At 41.9% G+C, this 12,081-nt stretch overlaps 1 protein-coding gene across 2 annotated transcripts in view; it reads left to right on the top strand.

Annotated features, from left to right (window-relative positions):
- The window catches only part of raver2 (ribonucleoprotein, PTB-binding 2), a 96,551-nt gene that overhangs the window by 47,301 nt on the left and 37,169 nt on the right, over nt 1-12,081 (top strand). For both annotated transcript variants that reach the window (XM_030433764.1, XM_030433763.1), the window contains exons 4-5: nt 7,759-8,066; nt 10,100-10,264. In XM_030433764.1, coding sequence (XP_030289624.1) covers nt 7,759-8,066; nt 10,100-10,264 — 473 coding nt within the window. The remainder of the gene's footprint in view (nt 1-7,758; nt 8,067-10,099; nt 10,265-12,081) is intronic.

Here is a 12,081-nt window from a genome sequence, read left to right as displayed (position 1 = left end):
CTCGTGCTTTGTTAATACCCCTTAAAAAACACAGTGTCCCATATATTCACATATTTATTTATATGGGTTTCACATGTAATCCCATACATTTCCCATTCAAAGCCTCCCTTAAGTCTGTTTTTCTGAAAAATTTCACAGTATTTGTTGTTATCAGCCAGAAATTCGAAGCATTACCAAGCATTTTTAGAGTCCTCAACACGGCACCGGCAACATATGTGGACTGAACTTTGAACTTGATTACCTGTGTCAGCCCGCTGAGTTGTTTATTTCCGTGGGACTCCCGTCTCCTCCTGAGACTTTCATCTAGGCCTCGGGGCTGAGATGAAACAGCAGGAGCACCTTCCACACAGCGTGAGGACTAGCCTCTGGAGTTTCAGGGGTCCGCCGTGCCGTTCGAAACTCCCCTGTTTTTAATTAGCTCCTTCAACAGGGAACGTGGCAGCAGAATTACAGCCTTGGAGGTGATTTCAACGGAAGATTTCTTCTTTTCTTTTCCTGTGCCTCTACACACTCCTCATAGGAACATGGGGGATAATCGACAGAAAGCAGAGACCCATAATTAAGACGTAGGCGCTTTTGTGTGATTTTCTTTTTCAAGTTTTTTCCTTTTTTTTGACAAAGTTCATTTGGTAGCCCACTCAATGATTGCCAGGCTGTGAATTATAAGGTTATTTAGTCAGCTATTTAAGACTCTTGGAGTTCTTCCTTTCACTGCAGGAGAAAGTATTGAGCAGGATTTGACGTCAGCCCCCGCTGGTTGGGCTACACGGTGTCATTAGAGGCAATAGAAAGAGTGAGCTTTAGCTTAAAAGCCAAACCATATTCTCTCCATCTCCTCGTAATGCCTAATGTTAGGTACCATACTTAGCGGGTTAAACCAGATTAGGCTCTCAGCTTAGTGTAAGGGATCCATTACAGAGTGTATGAGTGCACGGTATGTGTGTGTGTGTGTGTGTGTGTGTGTGTGTGTGTGTGTGTGTGTGTGTGTGTGTGTGTGTGTGTGTGTGTGTGTAAGAGTATTAGATGGGCTTTGAGGTAATTGATTTGGGTGGAGGCGGTATCTGAAGACAGACAGAGGCACATGGAAATAGAGATAGAAAAGCTCAGAGAAGTAGTGAGAGAGACCCGGCATAAAGCCAACAGATATGAAGAAATACAGCAGTCGTAGAGGAGTGTTGTGGGAAGAAAAGACACAGGAAGACAATACAGAGGGATCAATAAAGATACAGATGCAGTAGAGGCTGAAGACACAGAGATACAGATAGATTTTCTATGCGTTAGCCTGATCCTGACCTCGGATCAGATCTGCCTACATTGATTGTTCTCTGTGAAACTAAGAGGCCCGTGGAGCAGATGTACCAATAGTTGCTCATTTCAACATTTTTAACCGTTATGAGACTCCAGCACCTACCTGATCTGCACATACACGCTCAGTCATAGATGCCTGTACATATTGGAGGAGCAGCTCATGCTGTGGTTTTGAAGTCTTTGTACTGTATTCTTTAACCAAAGAGTGTGGACATCGTGTCTGCCTATCTCTATTTCGGGGATTGGAAAGAGATAAAAAAGGTCAGTGGGGGCGTCCCGCACGACAGATGTTTTTAAGCCACCTCCAGACCTCCGTCTGCTCGGCATGTGTTGAACTGCCTAATACATATTGTTTTGATGGCTTGCACCAGAGTTAAAAGGGAACAATGTGGTGCCTGTTCCCTGAGAAATGTAATGCGCAAAAAAGTTCATTTGGTCTGTTCTGGGCCAGACGCATCCTCCACATAAGTTTCAAGGAAATCCGTTCAGTTTTTAAATGGAAATGAGATTTAGATGATGTTGATTTGCTTAATGGTTGAGATCTGTCATCGAGGAAAAATGCCAAATATTCTCTGTCTCCAGATTCCCTGCTTTTCTTTTGTTTTATATCACTGTACATTTAATATACATGTATTTAAGACCAGACTAGCAATGGGAAGACATTATCTTGAGACTTTTTATGGACTTAATCAAAATAAGTCTGCACATTTATTAATCAAAATATTTTAAAAATCACAAAATGGCCAAGTGTGACACTCGCATCGCAGAAGCTACTTTTTTTTTAATAAAGATAAAAGTCATTTTAATAAGACACTGTACTGCTGCAGACATGTCCTGGCCTACATGTTTGGTGCAGAACAATCATTGTGATCCTTTACTGTTCTCAAGGCAGCTCTTTGCCTCTTTATGTTCTTAAAGCGTTTTATCCTGACGTGACCTGTTTGATAATATAAGCGGGCCACAGGGAGCGCTGGAGTCGGTAGCCTCCCCTGTTCACCATTGTCGGTGACCAGACACTTTATATCAGTGATTACGGTTGGAATACAGAGCTATTTAACACTTGTTTTAACAAGTAAATAATGCTTACAGCAGCTTTGAAGGAAGCGATACCAACAATCTTTTGAGAAACAAATATTAACTATAGAGGCTTTAAAGCTCCATTGGTTGAAGCTTTCTCCTGTGTGGGACAGCTGCTCTAGTTTACATTGATTCCAGACAGTAACAGTGGATTTCAGTCATGACCCAGTTCTGCAACATTATTGACTTCTCCACCATTGAGTCAAATCAGTCATTTTGCCCCAGACACTTTCTCCAAATCAGAGCTAAAGACAATAATCATGCTGTTTCCTCCTCATAGCTCTGAGGCTCTGTTTAAAATGTGTGAAACGGTCCAAAGGTTGAATGGTTAACTGGTAACAGGTGATAGTATCATGACTGGGGATGAAAGGGGCATCCTTGAAAGGCTCAGACTTTCACAAGCAAGAATGGGCCGACGTTCAGCACTTTGTGAAACACATGGCTGTGTAAAGGATATTACTACCTGGGCTCCGGAACGATGTAGCTAAAACACAGATATTTTGCAAAAAGACTGCATTCTGTTGCTATGGCCATTATTACGTAGGGAGCATACGCAGTTATGGTGTAACAGTGAATCATGACTCATTGGTGGTTTCTTTTGAAGCTTTGAAACTTTTGTTGTCGTGCCTTCAGGATGTGAAGGCGCCGATCCCTCTGTCTTGAACTGAAAACTACATACTGTCAACGCGGCCAGCTCCGACTGAGTAATCATATTTAGCGCTGCTTGTGATTGAAGCACCATTTTTTAGCACCAAAAATCACTCACGGCTCTGATGTTTTTTTGGCTGTGTTTGCTCCCTCTGATGAGTGGCAGAGACACCAGCTGCCAGTGTTTTCATTTGAATATTTTAACAAACAATCATTCAGTGATTTGTGGGTTCTGAAATCTAAACTCCAGCGTTCGACTTTTGGAACTTGGCATTATGTGATGTTATTTGTGTCGCTCAATCATTCTGAAGGTGCTAAAATGTCTAAATCCCCCGCTCATTTCCTTGCTTCGTTCTCGTCCCTGTCCTGCTGTTTGTCGGGGTTCGTACCATGTCAACGTGCGCACATTGACACACAGCAGGCTCGCAGACAAACACCCACGCATGCGTTTATGCAGATTGAGGAGTGAAGGCTGTAAATGACCTGCTGGTCTGGAATCGCTAAAAAAACACTGGGTATGAAGGCAAACAAATGCGCATACCATGATTTTCTACATGGATGGTGCAGTAATGATCATTTTGATTATAGCTTACCCTGCGCTCGGCGTTCAGTCACTCATACTATCTTAAAATGTGCACAATGACCTGTTCGATCACTTTATACCCATATTATATTTGTGTGGAAGTTGAAAGATGTTTTAACGACCTGCTCATACTGGAAAATCATCAAAAACAGTTATTTTTCACATTATCAAGTTATCCAGTTTCCTTATGTTTGTCTTTTGGTTATCATGTTATTTATTAATGTAGCGAATCCTGTACATACAATTGGAGTTGTGTCAGCGTTGGAGGATGGAGCCCATTTGATTTTGGCTGCTTGAACGATGCTGAATTTTAACACTGTGCTGAATTTGGCTTCTCTATCTTATCACCAGTAATGGAAGACAAGAGCTACAAGTGACACTCGGATGGTCCTCCACAGTGGCCTGTTGTCAGGCTTTTATGTTCACTGCCAACATGTAGCATCATTATGGAAACACAGAAATGGAATACATCGAAGATACTAGAATGTAAAAATACTCAAATGTCTTTCATGGCTGATGTTTAAGTTAAATATCTTTATCTAATGCCACTAGTTATTTCGAAATGGCATCACATTCTATGAATAATACTGTTAATTTATGTCAAGATATTTGGACAAAAATAAAGTTATATTTATACTCTTTTACACACTATTTATTTAACCACAAATGACCATTTTTAATGGTTGTTTTTACTCTTAAACAGCCCAAAAAACGTCCAATTACCTTTTTTCTTTTCTATTGTATTTTGAAGAAGTTACATAAATGTCTGCTGCATTGGACACCATGCATCGATAATATATTTAGATAAAATAGACCTACATATTTTAAAAGGATCTAATTTTGCTATTTGAACTATTCAAGTGTAAATTGTATTGTACTTTAACTTAATAAAAAACAAACCCCCACATTTACTGGATTCCTCTGTGTCATTGTCTGTATACAAAAGAGACTTAGAAATTCTTGGCAATCTTGATTGTCTGAATTTTACCATTCGTTTGTTTTTTGGGTTAGGTTCTCATATAAGCACATACAGGTTTCTGTCAACCCCTCACATGTAAATGTTTTAATTTTTTAAGTCCCTCAAATGTTTTGTATTCATGTATGTGATACAAATATATACTGTACATGCATACATATACATTAAAGGGGTGTGCATCTCACCCTTATAATAGAGCTATATTTATGGCTATTTGATAGGACTCGTTTCCGATTCGGTACGATTCAATTCCATTCAATCTGGTTTGGGTACGATATCTGATACCATTCTTTCTTTCATGTAGACATTCATTTTTTATTATATTAGAATAAGCCAGATCTATAAAAGTGGCATCACTTTCCCTCAAATATATTTTTCAGAAGACCAGGGAATCGTATTTTAAACAAGGGCACTAATCAACTGGAATTGTGGACAAGGGTTTTAGGGGTCTTCCACTTGGTGGTTGAGGCATGTTGCTCCAGTTTGAATGGTTAAAAAAGGCTCCAAATATAGGTATGTGCAAAGTATGTTTGCATGAGAGGGATAATTTCATGGCAGGCACTGAGTGCAAGGAGGAAGTAAAGAGCAGTAGCTTCCTACATCTCATCCAACATGTAGTAATCTGTATGCGACGTGATGGAAATATTCTGTTGACATATTCTGTCGACAAGAACATGATTCCTTCTTGGCCTCATTGGTTTTCAGAACAGCAGCCAGTTCATACTGTACGTTGCGTATGCTGCTGTGGAACTCTCAAGATGCTTTTTAGTGCATGACTCCAGGGTCAGGATAACAGCAGGAGAGGTTGGAGCCTTGACAAAAGCCATCGTCCTGATTCATCGTGATATTTTTCGCCCGGTCAAAAGCTCACAGCGCCGGGCACAGCTGTCTTTAGCTGTTCAAGGTGCACTTTAATGGACCTCTTCCAAAAAACGATGCAATTGCACAATGCATCAGTGATGAACTTTATTTAATCGCTTGTGGTTGGATATCAAGAAATAATGCCGTAAAAATGTGAACACTGGTGTCAGGAAAGGTTTCCTGTCTCAAAGCATTTGAACTACATCACCATGGTTACCATGGGCCTCACAAGTGCTGTCTCACTATCAAAAAGCGTGTTTATTTGTACGCTTGCTTGTTTCGGCCTTGCCCACGGCCTGTGTGTTCCTGCTATGGCAGCATGGTTCGATGTTTACTATTCAAATGTATTTTGAGTTTTTTGCCAGAAGCGGCTGTAGTTATGTTATGCTACAACTGGACTCATGCTTTTTCTCAGCAGTGCCAGGGCCGTGGAGACGCAGGGCTTTGCATCGTAGTTCCTGCTCAAGTTGTTAGGGAGGTGATGAAAAGTCTTGTTTATGTTTCTATACACATTTTCCTGGCTGTGCTGTAAATCTGTGATGCTCTGAACCGGGGTCAAAGCTGTTTTTACCAGAAAATTTAAAGGGTTATCTGCTTGGACTTTATGTTTCTGACTTATTAGATGGATCACACCGTCAGCAGTGTGTACATTATGTTCTGTGTATAGGATGAGTGGTAAACAGCTTCAGCCTGTACAATTCGGTGTTGAGCTGAGAACCCTTCTTTTTCTTAAATATCCAACCTGTGTAACACTACAAACACCCTTCTCTTGACACACCTTTACCTCTTCTCTCCATTGTCAGTCCTACACACACGCACACACGATGAATTTATCAGCACCTCATTTCACAGACCATGAATCTGTCCCTGGCGGTTTTGACGTGAGGTTGTTTGAAGTTTAATACGTTTTTTTTTTTTATATTCTATACATTCACTCTGTTTCTTCTCTTCAGCTTTATAACAGTTGTATGTGTACGTGTGTGTGGTTTCATTAATGGAGCTTTAAACACTGTGTTATTTTTCCTCTTTCAATCACTGAGCTCGGTATCGCCTGCTGGAAATTCTTACTGAATCTTTGCTGACTCGAAGCATAAAATATCAAAGTCTTCCCAACAGACTTGTATCAGCGCGAGCGGCTACAGACAAAGACTGATAACCTCTGCTGCCTTAAGGGACAAAAATTAAATCTGGCTGTTTAGGAAAGTGAAGTGAAAATGAACATGAAACACAGGCAGTGATTGGAAGAAGGGATAAAGATGCAGAATTTGACATTAAACCTACAAATCACGTTAACAACCTGTGCAGGACAAGTAATGCTACATCCATGTCTTCCATTGGGCCCTGCTGATCCTGGAATGCTCTCCAAGGAAGAGTTTGTCCTTGCCCGTCGATCGCTCGTTGTCGATGTGAGCTGATTAAAGAAAAAATTGGGTTCAAGAAAACACAATGCCACAAAATGCTAAGGTGATTTATAACTAATACATTTACAGTTTACTGTTTCGGTACACTAATGACATTTTAGGAAAATAAAGTTTATTCTTAATATGTAAAATATCCTGCCTTTGGTACATCTCTAAGTGTTTATCTAAGTGGTTCATAACCACATCATCACTGCCAAAAATATTTGCATATTGGCCAATATTTCACTCCCTTATATACATATATGTTTTGGCATCAACTCCAAAAATCAAATTGGTCAGGTTTTGAACAAAAATGATTGTTGATTACTTTTCTGTCAAGAGGTAAAAAACATTGTATCAGAACACCTCTTATACTTTACAAATATTTACATTTACACCAGTCATTATGTCATTTTTAAATGAGAGTAAGTGTGTGTGTGTGTGTGTGTGTGTGTGTGTGTGTGTCACAGTGGATTCCCCCTACATAGTGGCTCCCTATTTGCTTTCTAGCTAATGTGTTGTCTTTCTCTCTGTGTATCTGTCTGTCTGTCTGTCTATATTACTGTCTGTCTGTCATTTTGGTTGTTTGTGCCCAAATTTTATCTCCCATTTTTTTTGTCACTCTGCCACATTCGGCCTGTCTTTTATTTATTCATTTATTTAATTTGTTTTATTTTTTGCTTTTCATGTGAGTTGTTTTTTGCATGTTTTTCTGACTGTGTGTCCATTCTGCACCCTCCACAAACTGCTTTCTGCCTGTTTTTGAATGTCTGCTTTAAATGTATGTTTGTGTTTGTCCCCCCACATGTCCCCGTCCATTTATGTCTGTGCATCTCATTCTTCGTGTCTGTCCTCGTCTCTGTCTGTTCCACCCGTCGCTGTCTCCATAATGTCCCCTCCTCCAGCCTTTGTGACTTTGCTGAACGGGGACCAGGCTCAGGATGCCATCCGCTCCCTCCATCACAGCACTGTCCGGGGGCGCCTGATCAACGTCACCCTGCAGCCCACCGACTCCCTTCTCTGCCTCACCAACCTGCCCCACACCTTCACTGCCCAGCAGTTTGAGGAGCTGGTACGCGCCTACGGAAACATCGAGCGCTCCTTCCTGGTGTACAGCGAGCTGACGGGTCACTCCAAGGGATATGGGTTCGTTGAATACATGAAGAAGGACTCTGCTTCACGGGCCCGTTCTGAGCTGCTGGGCCGACCGCTGGTATGTTGAAGCACTTGTTAAAATATGATCCGGTCATGTTCGATTATTCAGTGTTGTTGCTACGGACAGAAAGATGTTCTTCGAGGGGGTCATGTTTCTTTGAAGCCTCTTTGAGTTCAAAAGATTCACTTCAGTTAAGTTTAGTTTAGACTGCTTGAAAAATTGAACATTTTAACTTAAAGGTTGAATACACAGCATTCAGCGACATCTAGCGATGTCAAGTCACCTGTGTGATGAGAAGAGTAAAAACCAGCTCTGAGTCAAGTTGGAGCCCTTTAGCTTGGATAACAACACACACATAGGAGGTGTGACTTGATTCTCTAGTCAGGATGCCATTGTTCCACAATATCTTTATAAAGCTAATAGTTGTTGGCAGCTTTATTGATGTTCACAATCTCATATATAGAACCTTACATTTTTTTTAGGGCTAAGACTAATGATAATTTAAACTTTTTTTCTTGATTAATCATTTAGTTTCATCAATAAAATGTCCGAAATCAGTGTGTGTCCCAAAGACCGAGATGACGTCCTCAAGTGTGTTGTGTTCACAACCTAAAGATATTCAGTTTACTGTCATAGGGGAGCCACAAAACCAGAAAATGTTCCTTTTTGTTCTTTTTGTTTTTTTATTACTTAAACCGATGAATTGATTATGAAAATAGATGGACATTGATTTAATGGTCGACATCTGATTGATTAATCGTGTCAGAGTGGATTTTATTATCAGCAGATTGGACTATTAACCAGTAGGGGTGGGTAAAAATATTGATTCATCAATGCATTGCAATATATTTTTTCCCAATTTAATATCGATTCATAAAATCCTCTGAATCATTTCCGGTAAGCAGCGGCCCCGACCACCCGCTGTCCCTCGCCGGACCTCTCGGTCCCCCCCTCCAGCAGCTGGAAGCCTCTCACCTGCGACCTCGCTTGAGGGTCGGAGGGTGATGCACTGCTGAAACACCGTCGGAGCTGCGGAGGCGGGTAGCCGATGTCTAACGCTCTTTCGGAGACTGTAAACTCCCAGCAGCCGGTCTCACCCTGGCCGCTGCACCGTGCGCCTGCGAGTAGCAATCTCCTCCGGGGAGAGAGGGGGGTACAGTATCAACGTTTACCCCCTCGTGTCTAGACGGAGGGCGGAGGGACGGCGGTCATGTCTATGTTTATGTCAGACAAAAATGTACCATGCAGTCCCAGAAACAATGGCACTTTCTCAGCTTAACTTGAAAAAATTATCAACAGGTACACTAATGAATTATTTGCTTGTTACTACTTATTACTGAATTGATATCGAAGCATTTAAGTCAATATTGAATCGAATCGGTATCGAATCGAATTGCGACCTTAAGAATCGAAATCGATTCGAATTGTGAGGTTCTTAACAATACCCAGCCCTATTAACCAGCACAAAGCAGGTAACATGTTTTATTGTTTTATTAAATTTAGCTCCCAAATAAACTGCCATCAGCTGGTCTGCTTTGATTCAAACATAAAAAAATAAGCAGAAACAATAATCATGATACCTTTGAGTTTTGTCACATCCTCACGATGAGTTTGTAAACTTGTAATCATCAGTCAGGAGGATTGATAGAAATCGGCCACAAAGGGGGAAAACAGATGATCAGCACAAATACGAGTTCTGCCAGTCGACTTTGGTTTCAATTTGACCATAAAGTCCAAAATTGCTGATGAAACCCAGTGGGAAGTGCTGAACGAAGAAACTTTCATCTAATTTTAGTCCTCCAGAATCTGTTTGCTTTAGATTATTCAACGGTTAGTCTGACCTTGCACTTGTGATCATCTCCAGCTCTGAAACAAAACATGTTGATGGAGGTGCAGCTGAAGAGCTGTCGAGCTTTCAAAACAGCTCTTTAGAGCCAAGAGGGTGAATATATAATAGCAAGTATATCCATATTTAAAAATATTTGTCTTAATGGATGCAGAGTTTAGAGGGTATTTGTGTAGCGTAGGAGTGTGAACTGTGCTCAAGGTCCAGAGACACAGATTCAGTATCACGGTATTTGATTGCGCAGGGCGATCGCTCACTGATGGTGCAGTGGATGGACGTCAACCAGCTGAGCCAAGAGGAGAACCTGCACTCCAAGTGTCTGTGTGTGAACCGGCTGCCGCTGGACCTGTGCGACTCTGAAGAACTGACCCAGCTCTTCTCTGACACCTATAAACCTGTCTTCTGCCAGGTGAGTGTGTAGAGACACACAGATTCTGTGGCTGTTTGCATTTTAAGTGTCTCACGCTGAAAAGTTATTAAGTCGTGGCATTTCACGTTACGTCAAAACATCAAAATATGACAGACAATTTAGCAAGGACGATACCAGCCCGACAGAAATGTAACAGGGCCTGTTAAGTTTCCATACGAGCAAGATGACTGATGCAAAAAATATGTTAAGAGGTTACGGCTCATTGAGCTCATGTCTATGTTGTGAAACTTAAGGTTAGAGATAAATGTTCCTATTCAGTTTTCATTTTCTCAGAGCCTCATAGTGAAGCAAGAGCTGTAAAGGAAATGTTTTTAGTTGATACCGACACACAGACTCCTCTGCAGGATCTGTTCTTTATAATATGTAACACCCACTCCCTCCACACACACATTTCTCAGTCGAACACCAGCAGGTGAGAGGTTCTCATATAACATTCAGGGGTCAGCGTCCCTTGGCTATCATCGAAGTATCACCGAGCAACCGTTTCCATGGTGAGGTGTGGCTGCTGTGGCACGAGCCCCGCCCTTCATTCCCCCCCCCCCCCCCCCCCCCACACACACACACACACACATATACACACACACACACACACACACACACACACACACTCTGCTCTGGTTGTTTGTATTTTTCATACATACACACCACCCTGGCCCAGCACATCCACTCCACCCCCACATGCCCATTTAGACATCAGTCGATGTGCATCTGTCATCTCCTGCATTTCCAGTTTTAGCTCCACCCCTCTGCCCCACTCCCACATAAAAATCAATGCACCCACATCATCCTGGTCCCATGATGCTTTGTTGGTGTTTAGCTCATGTTGCTTCGCTGTTGCAGAGCCAGCAGGCCTATGACCTATGGTTCAGCGTTTTTTTATGTCCTGTACAATATGTGCCTGCCAATGTGTTTGTGTATTACTGCATTGAATCAGCATGAACTCACCAGAGTGAGGCACAAAGCTTTAAAGGCCTTTACACCAATGAGCAGGTAGCAATTACTTGATTTGACTTACCTGCCTGTGTGGGACAGTTCTGCAAAGTCTTTTTTAACCATGACTTCTGCTTTTGAGTTCTTTGGGTAGTTTTGAGTTTAGTTTGGTTGACATTGGTTAACCACACCAGTAGGGACGAGGAGGTATGCAAAGCTCACAGTACGGAATGTGCATCATGTACTTCGGTTTTGGGTTACACAAAAAAATCATAGTTTTTACCATATTTCAAGGACATTTATGTATCGTGTTGCAGAGATATCTACTGAAGTTAGCATGCTAACCGGGGCGCCGTTTAGCTCAGTCGGTCCCTTTGCTGCGTGTCACTCCCCCTCTCTCTCTCCCTGTTTCCTGTCATATCTTCAGCTGTACTATCAATAAAGCCATAAAAAGGCCAAAAAAATACTAAAAAAAAAAAGCGTATTGGCATGCTAACCAGCTAGCCCCAGCCAAAGCAGTGGAGTGCTGAGAACTGCCGCTCCTCGCTCGCAGAGGTGTTTGTCCCCCCCCCCGCTCCCCTGCTCAAAGCCGCTCCAGGCCATTCCATTAACTCCACCTCTGCACTCCACCCTGCTCCACCGCTCGCCACAGAATAGGAAAGAAAACGCATTGTATTTGTAGCCTGGTGTCCAAAATAAATGAGCAGCCAAGGCCACATTTTCCGAGTTTCCAAGTTACACTCTCAGCTCACATGCTAAACCCCAGAACATTCTTTCTCATAATACTCCTCAAGTCTGAACTGAGTGAGTTCTGTGAGTCTGAGTTTGACAGGTGGCCATTTCTTACCTTTGGCACCTTTAAAAGC

The sequence above is a fragment of the Sparus aurata genome, chromosome 11 (assembly GCF_900880675.1).
Source record: "Sparus aurata chromosome 11, fSpaAur1.1, whole genome shotgun sequence".
Classification (NCBI taxonomy): domain Eukaryota; kingdom Metazoa; phylum Chordata; class Actinopteri; order Spariformes; family Sparidae; genus Sparus; species Sparus aurata.
The sequence above is the reverse complement of the archived record's forward strand: the minus strand, read 5'-3'. Positions and strand labels throughout refer to the sequence as shown.